The sequence below is a fragment of the Leptinotarsa decemlineata genome, unplaced genomic scaffold (genome assembly GCF_025532065.1).
Source record: "Leptinotarsa decemlineata unplaced genomic scaffold, Ldec_3_MD MMD2_tig00026354_RagTag_RagTag, whole genome shotgun sequence".
Taxonomy (NCBI): Eukaryota; Metazoa; Arthropoda; class Insecta; order Coleoptera; family Chrysomelidae; genus Leptinotarsa; species Leptinotarsa decemlineata.
In genome coordinates, this window is record NW_027412702.1 from 18,405,457 (window position 1) to 18,425,972 (window position 20,516).

Sequence of the window (20,516 nt, forward strand, 5' to 3'; positions counted from 1 at the left end):
GGAGCCCAATTTCTTGAACTCCAAACATTTTTGTACTTGTTGCACGTTTTCACTATCCAAGTTAGCATCTTCAGAAGTGAAATTGATATTAAACATCAATTAATAGGATGCTTATTTGGTTACCGAAACGTGCATCGAGTACAAGTATAGTGTATGGGAAACTGAGCTCTAATTAAAGGTTCCATTAAGGGACGAATATAGTCTGATATGATCATCAACTAGGGATTATTTCATTTTTGTCAACATATTTCATTTGTTGAAAAATTCTGCACCACTTATATCAATAATAACAGCTTTCTTCCATAATACTTCACAGTGTAGAACGGGGTAGAAATTGAAAAAAAAGTCAATCATAAAAATCAGACACGCAATAAAATGTTTTCTCTATCAAATATTGTTTGAATTTGTTCTTGAACTTGTATTTGGAGTCGCCTAAATTCCAAATATGATCAAATTCAGTTTGAAATTATGTATGAACTCGCTTGAATAGAAAAATTGATCAATCAGATTGAAAGAAACCATGCTCACGTTAGTAACTGAAACTCTCAAATAAAAATGCATTTGATTGTAAAAAATGTATTAGTGGTGCCTACACACAAACATACATACATACATACATGTATTCATGTATGTATGTGTATCTATGGTATCTTCCACAGATAAGTAATTTATTCACAAAAAGGAAGGGGGGTTTCTTCTAAACAACTACTCCTAAAGGCTTTGTATTACATAGAAATAACTTTTACTTGAACAGTTTATATATTATTATTATTTACTTGAATCGGTCAGATAACATTTATTAAGATTCTTAAATACCTATATTCATTCAACCTTGGAAATCTGTATGTAATCTAGTAGGTTACCGATACAAATTTGTTTTTGCAAATGACAGCTGTTCAGAGAGCTTCATCTGATAAAGAAGGTTTTTCTTTCCTATTTCCAATGATTTGGTGAAGTAGAAGTTGAACACAGTTTCATTCAAACAAAATAATAAGTTTTTGAAAGTTATATTAACTATCATAGATCAAGTATTATGTAAAATGTTTTTTGAATTTCATGTCAACAATTTAATACCAAAATTAAACTTGACAGGTCCACTGCTTTTCAACATGACCGACATAGCGACGCGTACTTTTCCCGCCCAAGGGAGTGTCCGTGCTGATTGTTAGGTATGCTGTGACGGAACCTTCAAGATACCGGGCGCCCTCTCGTCGTAGCCTTGTCACGGTAATGCGGGGCTCTGCCGTGATTGACCTTTTTTCCCTAGCTACTCGTGGGACTTTTATGGACAGAGTGAACTTAAAAATTCTTTCTGACGCTGAGTCTACAGAGGAGATGGATGTCGAGCTCAGACTCCAACTTCTCAACTCTCCAACTCCTGATATCCAATAACTGAACCTGAAAAAAGGTTTGGTGGTGCAGCCAGGAAACTACTGAGTCGTCTCCTCAAGAGCGGGGTACCTTATGAAAACGCCTTACACCAAATTCTTGAGCGGCGTATGCAGAATCTGTCTCAGGTGGAGGAACAAACCCCCCCATGAGCAGGTTAGCAAACTTTTGCGCTCAAGGATAATTCACCAAAACCAGAGGCGAAATAGACCTGTACGGTTGATACTAAGGCATCGTCAGGTGTAGCTGACGTGCAAAAACCCTCATATGGGAAGGTTGTCGTGGGTATCAAGGTGGAAATCTTGCACCTTGACCATACGACTACCTCATTAACGATGGAACAGCAAAGCATATACTTTGTGCCTGCCCCGCTGGGGACCTAATCAGGTTTTTAGAACCGTACCTGAAAGACCACTGACCATACAAACTAATCGACTTCGTAAAGAAGCTGGGTTTATTTGGTCGAGTGTGAATAGTTGTGAGCCACAATCAACTCGTGCGGGTTGCGGTGGAGGATCGAATAGACCCACTCACTTTGGACCTAACCTAACCTACCCTTCGAACTCCGAACAGAAAATACATTTTGAATAGGGACTATGTCCCAAATAAATGCCAAACATCAAGACATCAGAAGACAGATATTAAGCCACCCCATTCACAGTTGATGGAATCGTTGTAACACTATAACAAGATCAGTCAAGCTGTTGGTTTTTTTTTGGATTGAATGAAAGAAAAACTGAAAGGCAAAATGTGACTCGATCAAGATTCGATGATATGATTTAGGTCTGAAGTCCCCAAATCCACTCTTTCACATTCATAATACAGACGAGTATTTTCTTCAAGCGATAAATGAAATAATTCAGTTCATCAACGATAATTTTGTTGGGAGCCATGAAAATTTAGTAAATAGATTGAAATCATAGAGAATACGCGATGTACATTCAATGCATCTAGCCGCGCCAAGTAAGTCGAGTAACTCGGGTTCCGGCTCTGCAGTCTCATGTCAATAGATTTTAAAAATGAAATTCTATTGTTTAAAAACATGAGTTTAGCCATGCACGTACTCTGATCATATATTCGAACATTGTGCCTCTAATAATTATACTTTCATAGAAATGTTCGTGTTGAAATTTATTTTTATTCAAGTAATGCAATTGATTCAACTTGAGAATGGATGTTTCGTTCTTATATCGATGCATTCAGTTGATAATAATCTCCTCCTCCTATGGTATTGCTAAATAACAAAGGTTTCGTTATAAAATTAAATCTTATTAAAAAAAGGTCTTGAAAATCTCCTCTTGTACATACTGTATAAATTACTAGAGACTTTGAAATCTCTATATGAAAATTACTTTTTGTGATAAACGTCTTTCGACTCCTCCATTTCCATAAAAGTGGGTTTTTCACACACGGCAAACGAATAAAAAGAAACGAATGATAATTCAACATTCTTGGAAGCTCTTTGGAAGCTTTCATACTAATGAACAACTTTATGAGGGTACTGCAAATAAATTTCAACGATTTCCACCCCTATTTGCTGAATCGACCATCAAGGCGAAGGTGGATGATGATATTTCTCTTTTTGTCGAATCATCATGCTCCTGACTGAACGCAGACATAAATGATTCGCGTCTTAGGAGATATTTCAGTTTTTTTGTGGCATTGTTGGGGTATTTTCTTATCGCTACGAATGGAATAAATCTCTCTCCAGTTTTTTTTTTCTGAGGTATCCATTACTGAAAAAGCAAATTTGCTATATTTAGAGAACGAATATTAGAGAATTATATTATACACATGCATCTCTGAAAAATTAGAATATTGAATCAATTTTAATTTTATGTATGTATCTACCTGAAGGCAAAAGGTTAACCTATAAAGTAAAATAAAACCAAAACAATTCCAAACTTCTTTCATCTCGTGTGTCGTATCGTTGTGTGAGACTGTTTGAATTCATCTCGAGATAGTTTTAAATTTGCGATAATTTCTAACATATTAGTTCATGGTTGGAGTTGGTTGATCAGAATGTGTATAACCTAGCAGAGTATGACCTAATTTATAATAATAGCTGCTATAACCAAAATGATGGTACAGTAATATACATCAAGTCTGACTTGCATTACTCATATGAGGCTGTGGAATTTTCTAATAACTTGAAATTTCTCTCGGTAAAATTAAAGCATGTGACCAAAACGATTCACATGATAGCAGGAAATAGACCATCAAACTCCTGTATAGACATGTTCTTAGAAAACATAAGAAATATGTTGGAAAACATTATCATAAATTCGGATTATACCATATTTTTTGGCGACATCAATATTAACATCAAAGACGACAGCATAGTGAAAACGGAATACATAACTATCATGCAGGTTTTGTGTCGACCATTAATAAGTATACTCGAGTAACAACTCAAAGTAAATCATGCCTAGACCATATATATGTAAAAACATATGCAGACTCCGAACTTCTTCTACCATTTATAATCAAAACAAATGCGCCCGATCATTACACGACATTCCTACAAATTATATATGAAAATAATATAAATAGCAATCCCACAAACAAATTCTCTAGTCATAACAAAATAAATTATAATCAACTAACAGAGAAACTACAAAATGTCCGCTGGAATGCCGTTTATGAAACGGAAGATGCAGAAACTGCAACAAATATTTTCATGGATACTAAATACTGAGATAGGAAACTGCACAACTTCGCACAGATATAAAATCCAAAAACGTAGAACATGGATTACCAATGGACTCATAAAATCTATCAATAAAATGTATCAGCAACTTCTTAATGAACCTGAAAATGTGGAATCGAAACAAAACTATACTCGGTACAAAAATCAATTGAGACAGCTTTTGAGAATAACAAAATCCAACTATTATCGCAACAAAATCGAACAGAATGCTAAAAATAGTAAAAATGTATGGACCATTATCAATGAACTCTATCCTAAAAATAATTCAAAATCTCAGATATTAATTTAATCGAACATAACGGAGATAAAATTACAGATACCAAATCTATTGCTGATATATTCAACGAACATTACATACAAATTGGTGAAAAACTTGCAAATACAATTGACAAGGATCCTAATTTTCAACCTCCTAAGAAAAGTAATCAATGTTCTTGAACGCTACCAATCCTGATGAAATAAATGATATTATTTTATCGATCAAAGACAAGAAAGCACTAGGTATTGATGGAATGAAAGCAGAAACAATAAAATTATTATCACCGATGATCAAAAAACCACTGTCTCACATATTCAATAAGTGCCTTCATCAAGGACATTTCCCAAGCATCTTCAAAAAGTCAGTGATCAAACCAATTTTCAAAACAGGTAATAGGGAGGATGTCATAAAGTACAGACCAATCTCATTAATAACCGCTATTGCTAAAATACTGGAAAAAATCATATATCTTAATGAAAAAAAAATCATCTCCGCCTCCGCCAACCAATACGGGTTCAAAGAAGGAGTATCAACCCTTACAACAAAAATGTATAATGTCTTAGATACAGGAAAATCCTCTCTATGTGTATTTATAGACCTTTCAAAGGCATTCGATACGGTCAGTCATGACTTGCTTCTGGAATGCTTGGAAAAGATCGGCATAAGGGGAGTGGCCTTAAAATTATTCGAAAGTTATCTTTCCAATAGATTTCAATATGTTGAACTGAAGATGGTGAGGAACAATTTTCAAAGAATAGAATATGGTGTACCCCAAAGGAACTGTTTTGGGACCACTTCTGTTCAATATATATTTGAATGATCTATTCAGAATAAACACAAGTGGTCAAATTATTACTTATGCGGATGATACTGCAATTTTCTACAGTCATGAAGACTGGCTATCACTTAAAATTCAAGCAGAAAGCGATATCCGTAATATTCAAGCCTTTTTCAACCATAGACTTTTAACAATTAACTCTAAAAAACATTTTTTCCACCCATACATATTGATAAGAGAGGTACTCCTTCTTCTGATAGCCTGCAAATCACTGAAGACATCTCAAAATGCAGCTGTAATAAGATCAAATACCTTGGTGTTATGATAGACAATAACCTGAAATGGAATAAACAAATCGAATACATCACTAAGAAAATACAGTTTTTAATTTATAAACTCAAAAATGTTAAATATATTCTAAATTTCAAAGCAATGAGAACGATATATCAGGCGTTAGGATATATCATATTGTGTATGGAATATTAGCATGGGGAGGTTTAAGTAAGTCTCACCTCGAAAAATTAATCATTGTTCAAAAGCGCTTACTTAAAATTATATTCAATAAAGATATGAAATATCGATCGGATAGACTATTCGAAGAAACTAATATTATGGATCCAAGGCAACTATTTGTTTTACGTAGCAACATCAAACAGCATAATTCTAATCACGAATTGAAGAACCCGGAACATCAATACAATACAAGGAACAGACAACTCACATACTTGACTCCTTTTATGAGAAAATCAAAAGGACAAAAAAGTCCTTTCAGCTGAAATTCAAAATATTTCAAGGCCAACTACATTCAAGTATCACCTGAAATTGTATATTTTCTCATTGCCCAGAACAACAATTCACAGTCTTATTGACTAATCATGCCATACAAAAGAAAAACCTGAAATATTATATATATATATATATATATATATATATATATATATATATATATATATATATATATATATATGTAACCCCATTTCATTCACGCACAGGCCCCGCCTATAGTGGTTTTTTCACATGTTTATTTACTGCTGACTGCTTATGTTTATGTACCTTTCATTTCATTTCTAATGAACGTGTATTATTATTATTATTATTATAGTGCAAAGGATAGTTATAACAGCTTACTAATTGCAACATTAGCAGCCCTACTTACTAAACGATTATGTCGAAAAAAAAAACATTTGACAGAAAATTCCAACATTTCGCGTTGAGAGGTTGATGACATTGCTGATTTGTCTTCGAAAGTGATAGTTGACATATGAAGAGAGACAGAAGACGTGTGGAAATGTACTCCAGTCGTCGGTTTCAACACGATAACTCTCAGTTATAATACGTCAACTGACAGTTTTGATGTGTCACTTGTCAGTTTCGGTGCGTGAACTATCACTAAGAAGTTTTTCAAAATGTAATAAAATTGGTGAAAACATAATATTTTGTTACCAAAATAACGCCAACAACAACACTGATATCAATAATCCAATTCGTGAAGATGTCCTGTGAAGACAAATATGTTGATTCCGTGAGGGGCATTATTGAGAATGACTTTGGCACTTACGATACCGGCAGTTGACTGATGTTTTTGGAACGGTTGAGAATGACTTTGGCATTTATAATAAAGGCAGTTAATTGATGTTTTTGGGGCGGTCTGTAAGAGTTTTTTGTTTTGTGATGTATGTTGGTAACTATTAAAAATTGAATAATAATCGAATAAATAGGTCTAATGAAAAAATGAAAATTGTTAGAAACAATTCGACAAGAAGTGGTCAAATTGATAAACTTCTGCTCCAGACCATTGGATATCAATATAAAAATTTACCAAAACAAGTCTGATCCATTGGACTCATTATAGGGTTTCACCTGAAGACTTGCATATAAGATTTTTGTCCTAGAAATACATGAAAGCCAAACTCTCTGCTCAACCTAGAGAATTGTCAAAAACTCTCTGGCATTTAAAAAAGTCCACTAACCTCTCGAATTCCTATTCATTTTCAATGGAATTGAAAACATCGATACATTCATTTTATAAATCCAAGGCCAACACTGCTCTCATATACCAGAACTACAATACTCTTCTCGACGCGAGTTACAGTTATCAAGTTTGTGCCATTAAGGGCTGAACTGTACAGTATTGTTTATTTTTTGGTGAAACTGTTGGCGAAACGGGCATCTACAAAAGTTTTGTAGCAACAATAGTTGATCGACAACTTGCTTTTTCCCACATTTTTCGTTCAACGATGCAATCAATAACTTTTACAGTTTTCGTGATTTTGAGAAGCATTCTGATAATCCTTTGCTTTGAAAGACTACCAGAAATCTGAATTCAATTTTTTCATTACTATATGCTTGTTTTGTTACTTTTTCAGTACCGTGGTGGTAAAATAACACTCTATACCTATCATTTGACTTCTGTCACATTTCTTTGTAGGTAGAATAATGTATGATAATAAGGAATAATTTATTGCTAATACAAATCATGAAATTATGAAACAATAAAAATCAGTTGGCGCTCTGGGGCGACTTCATTGATTCCAGTGGCGCATTTGCTTTTTCAGCTGCAGGAAAACCCGGAAAAACCTGCAGCACCACATCTGAAGATCCTGATCTGCCAATGTCCTCTTTTTTATAAAAAAAATGTAGGATGTTTCCAGAGGCTACAATAAATTCAAGACATCGCCAGAACACTTAGTGATACGACTATCGTCAAACTTAAACCAGTCCGTTTCGTCTTTGACCAATGCATAATAATGACCAGATTCAACGCCAGAATCACAATGAACAATGACTGCATGAAGATTATAGTAGTGGTCTGCTAGAATGAAGTGTTCATTTATTTCGAACCTTCGTAAGAGCTTGGTGCTTCCGTCAGAGGTTGAGTCATGTTTGAGGATCATTAGTGTTATTATTAGATTGACTGGTACTTCAGCTATACTTGTTATTTTGGTGCATGTTTGGCAATACAGTTGATCATCACCTGTTAAAAGTTCCATTTTCAGTTCCTTTGCACAGACTGTAGGTTGGTGAATATGACAATTTGACCTACCCTTGCTTTTCCCTTGCTTTGATATAATGGAACATAAATTGGGTACTTTTGAGAGTGATTCCATAGCTGCTATTGGTTCTCACTGGTACGGTTCTCATTGCCCCGAAACAAGCAAAACTTCTGCATCCTGCCTAGTATATTGATGGTGGTCGCTTTTTCCATTTTTAGCAGCCAAATAGAAGATGCTTGTTATCAATGGGTTCAACCAACATTGTGTTAAGCCGATATATCTATGGCTTGGAACAAGTTCAGTCAATATTAATTTCACGTTACTTCCTTGATTTCACTATTTTGAATATGATGATGTACTAGAAACAATGTCGAAGGAACCATTTTCTGGAAATCATTGCATTAAAACTGAACTAAAACTCAATTTCCTCAAAACTGTAAAATTTGACAGTGGCTATTTTTGTGTGACAAGCGTCGGTCATGTCTGATTTTTCAACACAAGCCATACCTTAAGTGTATCTGATCAGTGATATCATGCTTTTTGTTTTCACTTCAAGATATTCAACCTCCTCGGCAATCGTAGTATCTCTGGCTGTGTCCTTTCCATAAATACCATTTTGATGGGAAAGAGAGTTTTTGGCTTTCTACTACTCCATCTGATACAAAAAAAAGGGATGAGAGAATCTTCCAAAGAAAGGAAGGATTAATCAATTTGAAAATAAGTAACTCTATACATGGATGTGTAGATCATGCAAAGAAGTAACTTTCAGACACAAACTGAAAGAAAGTCCTCCTGAAACAGTTACTTTCATATAAACATTGAATTACACGAAAGAAAAAATTCTTTCGAAACAAATACTTCTATATGAACACTGAATTATACATATACATATACATATAGAAGTATTTGTTTCGAAAGAATTTTTTCTTTCGTGTAATTCAATGTTTATATGAAAGTAAGTGTTTCAGGAGGACTTTCTTTCAGTTTGTGTCTGAAAGTTACTTCTTTGCATGATCTACACATCCATGTATAGAGTTACTTATTTTCAAATTGAATAATCCTTCCTTTCTTTGGAAGATTCTCTCATCCATTTTTTTTTTGTATCAGATGGAGTAGTAGAAAGCCAAAAACTTTCTTTCCCAAAAAATTAATCACTCCTAAAAATATAACCCTTTCAAACCATTTTGATCTATTTGGATGAACGTATGTAATGCCTGTCTTCATTGGTTCGTCCGGGTCAGCACACTATATTTGCCCTGGGTTAGGAAGGCTGTCATCTGCGCAACTCAGTATCCGTTATGATCCAGAAGACTTAGTAAGTCAGCCATAGTATCCTACAGTTGAAGTCGTTGATCCCTCTTGCATGCATGAATGACTATAGAGATGCATTGTCATTGGATACACTACACAAAGTATTTTTTGTCTTCTGTAAGTAGATACGTCCCCAATATGGCTGTCCAACAGTTTTTATATTATTTTCGAACAAATGTACTAGGACTGACTGATTTCAGGGTCTCAATCTTCCCTTAGATTTTGGAATGAAAATGTCCCCACTTGTTCTATTCCTTGTGGAGCACCGGCTCTGCATTTTTGCAAGACTCCAGTGTCCGATTTATGATTACTGAGCCAGAGTACTGCACCTATGGAAGTTCCCTCAAGTTCTCTTCTTGTATTTGTGTACCACCAGGTATTTGTCTCAAATTATCCATTAGAAAGGTTATTTCTAGAGAGTTAGAATGGATTTGTATGGTACTTCTTCTGAAAGATATTCCTATTTTCTATACATCGGCTAAGAATGAAGTGAACTATAGTGAACATGAGTTTAAAATGGAAATACATTAACTGAATTGAAATAGTAACGGGTATTTTCCAAGAGTGAATTCAATCTAGTCATTTTGAGAATTAAAACTAATACACTTCAATATATGATGAAAGTTGCATTTATTTTACGCTCCAGAACGCTACTGTAAAGCGAAACACGTGTCGCGGTTTTTGTAGAACCCTTCATAGTAAAAATCATACAATAAAGTGTATTAGTTAGTTTTAATGTGGATTTCAATCAAGCATTGGCCAGGCTTTGAGAATTACAATTTCGAAGAAAAGAGAAATGAATCTTTCTTGTTTTTTTACCACTTTTATTTGTAACTAACGTTACTGCAGTTTCGTCCTATACGGACATTTTCAAACTTATAGAATAAGTATAAATATCATTTCGATATACATTACATATACTCGTTGTATAAGTACTTAATGTATAGGTTTGAAAATGTCCGTATAGGACGGAACTGCAGTAACAGTAGTTACAAATAAAAGTGGTAAAAACCATAGAAAGTTTCATTTCTCTTTTCTTCATTATGATTTCCTACCACGTAGTAATGGCTACATCCATCAATTTAATTATCCTTTCATTGTTTCGAGTACTGAATTATTTTATCTTATGGAATACTTTGATAACAAAATTTCATATTTTCTCAATGAGGTGTATCTGAACTATACTGTAACTATCAATTATCTGTTTTGGGGCCCGTTTTATTTTTACTATATATAAATAACATAACATATATATGTTCATCAGTACACTTCACAATTTATGCAGATGACACTTCTATTCTGATCTCTAACAAAGCAAATACAGTGTGAAATTTTTGCTCTTACTCATGACCAGTTAACTATGATGTACCTTGCTCAGGCAGATTCTCGCTTGAGATATGGCATTGTTTTTTGGGCAGTGTCTTCAAAATTTATTGATGTTTCTTATCTCCCAGAAACAATCAATTCGTGGTATTGCTGGTGAATCGAGTTGTAAAAATTATTTTAAAGAATTTGAAATCTCAACCCTGCCATGTCATTTTACTTTTGAGCACTTGAGCATTAAAACTAACTAATGCTATACAAAATTTTTTATAAAAAATTGAAGTCTTACTTATTTACTCACTTATTGAATGATTTGTGAATTGTGCAGTGGAAATTAATGAACAACTTCGGATCGTCCGTAAGTGAAATGCACTCTTCAAAAGTGATGTCTTTCCATCTTTTTCAGAACTCTCCAAGAATTTCCTTCGAAAATATCACTTCATCTGAAGTTTTACGAACTTGAAAACCCATTCACTGTGATGTCCAATTCCCGAAACAACATTTTGCTCTCTGCTTCTCGCATCATGAATTCTGATTCATAGCGGAAATTTTTATTTTTGCAGCTTACTGCAGCTTATCGACGTCGTTATTTTCAACACGTTCGTTCTGGTGTTTAGCAATATTTCGTGGATTTTGACAGCACATAAGGACTGCTGAATACCTACTCATTTTTCTCCTTTTCTTGCTAAGGTTCTTTGGAAAAATAATGAGAAAAATATTTACTTCAGTCAACAATCAAATGAATTTGAGGATATCATTGAATTATATATGCATAATCTATATGGTAAAAGGAGTGAAGCAATATCGAACGTACGAAAGAACGAAAAAAAAACGCGTGCGTTTCGGGACGCCCGACAGAAGTACTAATCTAAGTTGAACTATTCCATATTGAAATTCTTTAACTTGAGAAAAGCTTAGGTTATTACTCAAATTTTATGTATATTAATATGGTAATGTAAAAAAGGTTATTTAGTTATAAAATATTTTATTGATTATATTGTGTATTTACCTAGATATAATATAGCTACCATAAGCCAATCGTTACTTTTGTAGGTTTGAATAATGATACTAAATATGTACATATATGAAAATATTATCATTTTCAAGCCACTTTTCAAATCATAGGAGAATATTACGTACTTGCTGGTTAGATTTTCATAATACTGTCAACAGTATATGTCCATCGCACACTAAACACTGAGCGTCTGTCTGACGAGAAAGGAGAAGCCTGCCTTTGGCTGAAGTGAGAGAAAGGTAAGTCAGACAAACTGCCGCCGTTACGCGTTAGGTAACGAAGCGGTTCACCCTCCAATAAGAAGTTATGACTTCAAAAGTAACAGTATAGTAACAGGTATTTAAATGACTCCATACATAGTGATGTCGATAGAAAAGGATAAATATCCTAAGATTCTAGAATATGTCATCGAAGGAGAATTTCAAATCAATTATGATATTTCTGAAAATTATAGTAGGATTCATCCCTCACTATATATTTTACAAGCTTCTGGAAAGCATAACGACACGATACTCTTTCAATATGCCCAGAAAGTTAATTTCATTTCTTGACTCTATCATACATCAATGAATGTTGCACCAAAATCAATATTGGAAAGGGATGAAGAAGCCACTCCAAGAATAAAGTTCATCAATATCTAACAGTACATAAATATGATCAGTATACTTTTAACAATTTATACTCGTATTTTATTGATGAAATTACCTGGTCCAGTTGTAACACATATTATATAATACATATATTCGAAAATATTTATTGAAATATTCATAAAAAACGAAATAGATAAACAATTAGGATCCAAGCAATTTATCCCATCGGAATCATTTTATAACCAGCACCGATTGAACTACATGTTCCAGTTGCTCCCAGCTATTTGTCTTGTAAAAAATGGCTACATAGAATATTATTAGGTATTGGTCCACCATCGTTATTCATAATATTATTATGTTTACTTATTTCTACACTCTCATAGGCATCTAGATGCCTGTTGTTACCTTTCCAACTAATTTAATATACTATATTCCATAGACTATATAATATATAGTCTATGGAATAGTTTCGTTGCAAAACATGATGGGCGACACTAGATGATGTTAGTGCATCGTCTTTTGACGCTTTCTCTCTCACATGAGAGGTTTGAAAAAGGAAAAGTGACAATTCAGGAAATAGCCGACGGAAATGGTTTCTGGAGGGGTATTTTAGATGATATAAGGAGGAGATTATAAGGAGGAAAAATTTGCGGTTAAGAATGAACGAAATCTAGACTTTCAGAAACGACAAAAACCAAGATAAATATATTTCAGTTCCATACCACCAACAAACGAAGAACTTTGGAAATATTTTCAAGGAACTAAAGTCTATCCAAATCCAAGATAGAGTAAAACAAAACAAAACCGAAGCGTGATGTTCACGTGATCGCCCAGTGTCAGATGGAAAGGACAGCGTTTATTGGTGAATTCGCCTTCTTGGTACGAGTTCGGTACCAGCACAGGGTTGTAATCAGTCATTTGCGTGTTTGTGTGGCGTGCGTTATAGTATATTGTTTAAAATTGTTTTCCAAGATGTCCAGTACAGACACTGCTGATGACACTGTGAGATATCCTCTGAGTCCAGCCAGGAAACGATCCAAAAAAAGACATTTGAGTGTTGAGATAAAAGAAGTGATTTTAAATGTGTTCAAGAAAGAGATGGAAGAAATTGAGACATCTACTGTCGACGAAGTCGTATAGAAAGTTTCCGATAAAATTGGAGTGTGGTGCGCTTCGATTTACAATGTTTTACGGGAATATAAACAAAATCATACATTTTCCAAATCGAATACAATTCAAAATCGTCAAACCGTTATAAAATCAATAGATGATGCTGATAAACATGCAATCAGGAGGAAAGTGCATGAGTACTTTTTCAGAAATGAAATACCCACGATAGACAAAGTACTCACAGAAATAAATAAAGATGTTTTATTTCCAAGTTTTAAGCGGACAACATTCCATAAAGTATTTAAACATTTGAATTTTGTATGGAAAAAACGAGGGCGCAATAGTTTATTATTGGATAGAGAGGAAATTGTGTTATGGAGGAGAGAGTATTTGACCAAAATTAAATATTATAGGAAACAACGAAAACAATTCATCATATGGATGAAACCTGGGTTAGTGCTGGTCATACTACCCCTAAAGTATGGGTCGATGAAACTGTGACCTCATCTAGGAGGGCCTTTCTAGATAGACTATCCACCGGATTAACAAATCCATCAGGTAAACTTATATTTATATTAAGACCTGCCTCAATCTCAATATATAAAAAGTAACCCTCGTATTCGTTTTATTTACTTACATACCTCTTCATAATTTCAGGTAAAGGAAAACGGCTTATTATTTGTCACATCGGCAATGAGAATGGGTTTGTTGCTGAAGGGCTGTGGTGTTTCGAGTCAAAGAAAACGGGAGATTATCACGAAGAAATGAACGGTGAATCTTTCAAACAGTGGTTTTCCAAAGTTCTACCCTATCTGGAGGATAATGCAATGCACCTTATCATTCGCGACGGTTAGAGAAGATTCCGACAACGTCTTCAAAGAAGGTTGAAATCCAAAATTGGCTGCGATCAAAGAATATTAGCTTTGAAGACTCAATGCTAAGAGTACAGCTACTAAAAATTGTCAAGGAGCGCAAGCTTGAATACCAAAAATATATAGTCGATGAGATGGCAGCAGGCCAAAACAAAATTGTCCTTCGCCTGCCTCCATACCACTGCGGGCTCAATCCCATCGAGTTAATATGGGCGAATGTGGAGAATTTTGTAGATCAGCATAACACCACGTTCAAATTTGCAGATCTCAGAAGTACTTTTTGATGAGGCTTTGAAAAGAGTCACAGCGGAGAAATGGGAGAAGTGTGTTCGGCATGTGATATCGGAAGTCGAGACAAAGATGTGGAAGCTTGATAACATGATAGAGGCACATATGGAGCCACTGATAATTCAGATTGGTGAGGATGACACTACTGATGAAGAGACAAATTCATCCAGTTGATAATTTTGATTATTAAGCGGTGGCCCATCATGTTTTGCAACAAAACCAACCTATGGACTTTAGTGCACCAAGATTACTGAGACAAGTTAACATCAACAGGCATCTAGATGCCTATGAAAGCGTAGAAATAATTAAATATAATAATATTCAGAATAACGATAGTGGGCTAATACCTAATAGTATACTATATAGCTTATTGAAATAATATTCTAGTTATCAGATTTACCTGACTAGTAGATGAGGCAACATTGTAGAATTATTTAACGAAAATCATTTTTTGTGGAGGAAAATCAGTTTGTTATCGACCTTTTTTTGGGTATTTGTTAGCTTCCACAATCTGAAAAATATAAAAATCATAATTGAGAACTTTATACAAGTGAAGAAGAGCAAACTTTTTAGTTTATCCCGATAAGTTACTGCGTAAAATCAAAGAAAAATCTTCTATTCATCAGTATCTTGTCGTATTTAACAATTTTGCCTATCAAAAAAATTGCTAAGAAATAATACAACACTTATCTTAACGTTTCGGAGGCCAAAATCTGCCTCCGTCTTCAGAAATGGACAAACAAATTCTAAGATATTGGCAGTTATTCCTTTTTAATTATTTATTTCTTTACTTCTTCGGCAGATTGTGGAAGGTAACAAATACCCAAAAAAGGTCGATAAATTGTAAAATTAATTTAAGACAATTTAGTAATACGCTGGTAGCTAACAGAGGTGTAAATAAGGACAATCATTGTATGTAGATTTACTTTATTCTTCCTTTTGTAGATGATCAGTTGGTGATGGAAACACATGTCGAGGTGTTATAAATAACGTAATGTAATAAATATCAAATAAACGAGGCACGAAAATAGAAACAATAATTGGATAATTCCACAAGGTTTCAAAACTCAATCGTTCTTTCAAAACAAATGTTCAGGGTGTCTTCTAATTCATAATACTTACAATCATTCCTCTAGTCATTGATACCCTCAGTAGATTCATTTGAGGTATCCCTTAATCAAATAATTCTTCTACAGAAGAAAACTCTATCATAAATATCATAACAGAACGTCTATGATCCCTGAGAATCAAATTGCTAACAACATCCACTCATCGGCCTCTTGAAACCGAAGGAATGTTCTTGGAAGTTTGGAAACTTCATTTTCAGGAACCCGCGGTTTCGATATAATCCAATTGTCTCTTGAAGGGTTAGTGTAAACTCTTGGGTAGACATTGTAATTGAAATGTCGGGGCAAAGTCGTAAGTGAGTGTTGTTGAACGGTTGTTCGAAAATTGAATCAGACCGATATGAGTTGACGACAACTGACAAAGTAAACCACTTCCAAGATTCAATTGATTTTCCAATGCGGTTGATTTCTGCGAAGTTTGATCACCTGGTCCGAGATAAGGTCATTCAAGTACGACATTTTCATTCGAAACTTTCCAGTTGTGTTCTACATTTTTTTTATCAGCATTCATTTTTTGTGTCCTTGAGTAATACACTACTCTGTTCAAAAAATTGGGTAAATATTCATTTTTATTCATCAATTTCTATTTTATCTCCTTCAAAGTCCTCCTCAGATATTATACACTTGTTCGTCAATCGTCGCAAAACACCGTCCTTTCATGGGTCTCTTCAATCTTGATTAAAAAAAAAAGTCGAAGAGAGCTAAATCTGGTGAATACGGTGGCTGAGAACGTCGTTATTCACATCTTCTCGACCTTCTGTGAAAAGCTTATACCACTTGTAAAAATTTTTCTGACTCAAAGTACAATCACCGTATGCCACTGTCAACATTTCAAATGTTTTTGAATACTTAATTTCATTCTTCACACAAAATTCAATGAGAAGTTTTTGATCAATTCATTTCGATAGTAGAAAATCGTCGAACAACAAAAACATTTCTAAATTTTATGCCACCCACCAACAAATTGAACATGCTAAACAGCTGAGACTGTAAACAAGTATTCGAGACAAGTGAACCAACGTAAAAAAATTAAAAAATCGCTAATCGAATCTACGTAGCCCGCGAAATTCGAACATTTAGTGTGTCTCACCGTCCTGCTCCACAAATAAAATATACATAAGTCAATAACTTAACTAATAACTTACAGCATTTATTAATTTTAAGGGGACACGACGTCTGCCAAGTTAGCTAGTGGAAAATAAAAATATGTGTATTACCTTTAAATATAACAACATTTAGGTTTAATTCGGTAAAATATTCGAAACATTCACGAATAATTTAAATTTAAATTTATGTGTGACTATGCATAATTTTCTCTTCAAGAACATTTCTGCACACCGTTTCTATAATGGAGAGTTATTTGCCAAAATACTCTGATTTACATCATCCTCAATGACATTCCAAGTTTCGGAATAACACACTTATCTTATTACCCCATCAGCACCGTTTTGAATGGCATTACAAGACGAAGTGATGAAATGAATTTTGTGTGCCAAATTCACATCTAATATTCTCAAAAACATTTTGGATATACTAGATGATATATTTAGATATCAAATGTATTTTGTGTTCAACCGTCAATAACTATTGTCTCTGGACTACTGTAAATATTAGCCCGATTGTAAGCACTATTTTATGATTCACATTTATTTTAATAAATTTTTAACATTAATTTTATATTACTTCTTATGATGAATTTCAACTTACCTCATATCTACTAATTTTTTATTATTTACTAATATGGCTATATCACGTACAAGGAACACCCCTTTAGCGATGCTCCTTCTGTGATGTCATTGTTTATTTACTCCTTTTTTATATTTGAGAATTATGTAAACCTTTTTATCTTTATTTAGTGAATTATTATTTTTATTATCATTATTATTATTATTATTATGGTAGGATGACCATTCTTTCTGGAAGCAAACCTATATGGTGAACATTTTCAAATGTTCCAAGTATACCAAGCATCAATGACTCCATCTAGATATTTTAGCTAATTTGCAACATCACTGCAACAAAACTGTCAAAACTAAAATAAAAGCAGCATATACCGCGTATACCAGGTATAATGGAACTTGATGATGAGGTATTTGATAAGCCTGTGGAAATTGTCAATGCCAAGTACTTCAGAAGTGTATACTTAGTTTCGGACGAGAATATGCTTCGTGAAAATTCTCATAATTCTGATTTAGATACATTAAACATCCCTACCTTCTCTAAAATCGATATTCTTCAAAAAAATTTCTAAACTCTTCGAGATATGTGTGCATAATGTTATGTATTCCCATATTCAAAAAGTTAGTTCTCCTACTCAGCTTCGTTTTGTACAACAAAGATCATGTATGACAAATCTTGCATGTTCGAATCAATATCTCTGTACGTACCTGGACAAGCAAAAACAAGTCGATGTTGTTTATTCAGACTTTCAAAAAGCCTTCGATCAAATAGACCATTACGTTCTTCTCAGCAAATTGACCAAATTGGGATTCTCTAATCAACTGCTTACTCTAATTGAATCATATCTAGTTAACAGAAAACAATTCGTCGAATATGAATCTTTCAAATTGGCCCAGTACGTAGTAACATCTGGGGTACTACAAGGTTCTAATCTTGGATCTCTTTTATTTTTATTAATGACTTGGCAACCTCTTTGAATATGCCTAGCCTACTATTTGCAGATGAGCTGAAACTATATTATAAAATCGATGACATTACTGACTGCCAACGTGTACAACATAAATTAGATGTAATCAAACTTTGGTGTGGTATCCAAATGTGAAATAATATCATTTACAACAAAAAAGCGAACTTTAATGTACGCTTATTCAATCAAAAAAACTACAAATCAAGCGCGTACATGAGATAAAAGATCTTGGTATAACATACGACAGTAAAATAACATTTTCAACACATATAAGGAATATGACTGCAGATGCAAATAGGATGCTTGGATTCATTTACAGAAATGGCAAAAACTTCAAATGTATTGCCACCTGAAAATTGTTACATTTTTCGTATGCCAGATCTAAATTAGAGTATAGGTCTGTGTTATAGAATCCAGTTTACGACTACCAAAAAACATCAATAGAGAGCGTGCAAAGGAAGTTCCTGAAATGCTTATGTCTAAAAGTTGATGGTCAATACCCCTGAAGAGAGGCATCGATCATAACATTTTGTTGACACGATTTGATATGACATCTTTGGAAAATAGGAGAGTTATCCTTGGTATAACATTCCTGCATAAATTTTCTAAACAACAATATTGACAGTATGGTTCATTTACCCGAAATCAGTTTCTTAGTACCAAGAAGTGAAGGTCGACACAATCTGAAATTCTATTGCGAAGCATCGCGCACAAATGTTATGTTACGATCACCTTTGAATTTCATGTGCAGTAGCTTCAATAAAATCTGTGAACACTGCGATATTCATTTCGACTCTCTGAACGTCTTGGTATCTTGTATCCACAATCACTTTCAATAATACTATAAATAACATTGCATGATTTGTAACTTTTTGTGTTATATACTCAGTTTTTCATTCCTCTTTTGAAATTCTACTTATACGAATATTTTATATATACTTTGTTTTAGCATTAACTTTTATGCATTTCTATATTCCAATGTTGTTAATATTTATTCCATATATACTCTGTAATAATAGCATTTCCTGTAACGGTGTACTCCTGTTGGAAATAAATTGCTTTTTTTTTAACAAGATGAAGATCCTCCCCATATCATAGTAGTAACAGGGCGTCAGTTTCTCGATAATAAATAACGTCGATGGCTTGGAAGGGGAGATTCTACAGAATGGTCACCCAGTTCTTCCGATTTAACTCCTCTGAACTTTTGGTTGAAATCAAATGTTTTCGAGCAGCGGCCAATGACTAAGATTATTTACGAAAAGAAATGATCATGTGCTATAAGCTACCAAAACCGTATATTCTTCTTTGCTGAACTGTTGATTTTCACCTAATAAAATACCAACTCGAAAAATATTCCAGTCTTTTTCACACACTGCTTATCATAATGAGGTCAAAAGTGTTACACACTTGATTACAGAGTAGAAATATCTTTTGAATAAGATGTCACACGACTATTATTTTCATTTGAAATGTCTGGCATTTGAATTGTTATGAGGAGAGAAGGGCTGGCAAGAGTTTAATTTTTGCGCAGAAATGAAAACGAAACTTAATGTATTTCACTGTATATTTCATTTGCGTTTGTTTAGGATGGTTTCAGAAATGAAGTATGGATCCCTTACCTGTACGTAATGAAGGCAAAGACAAGCGCCACCAGCGAAATGCTGCTCCCGAGCACTACCAGTAACGAAAGAAGGCTCTCTTCGTTTAGAGCCGGCTCTAATCCGGCTTTGCTCAGATTGGGAAAGCCGTGTAGGCGGCTTGTGTACAAGGTGTCCATTTTCTACGGCGTGCTTCTGGAAACACGAAATTAATTAAAATTAATCTCCCGGCACCTAATTAACAACATGTCTTAAACGTTAATAAATTCTCAAGCTCATATGTACAAGTAAACAGTTTTTTTTCTTTTCAAAAATACATACGTATACTGAAGAGAGTTATGGAACAGTAAAGTTTAGTATATTATAAATACAGTATACCATACTATATACATATATTTCGAAAATAAAATCATAAAATGACTATAATAGGGTCTACCACATAATAAATATTTTACTGATTTCAGAAACTTACAGTAACCGTTTGAAATTTTGATATGGCCTGGTAA

The 20,516-nt window shown here is 33.9% G+C and overlaps 1 protein-coding gene across 1 annotated transcript in view; it reads right to left on the reverse strand.

Annotated features, from left to right (window-relative positions):
- Positions 1–20,516, reverse strand: part of LOC141486347 (adhesion G protein-coupled receptor E3) — a 306,290-nt gene that overhangs the window by 266,140 nt on the left and 19,634 nt on the right. Inside the window, exon 2 of the mRNA XM_074184153.1 lies at positions 20,032–20,205. Within this exon, the coding sequence (XP_074040254.1) occupies positions 20,032–20,189 (158 nt within the window). The 5' untranslated portion in view covers positions 20,190–20,205. The remainder of the gene's footprint in view (positions 1–20,031; positions 20,206–20,516) is intronic.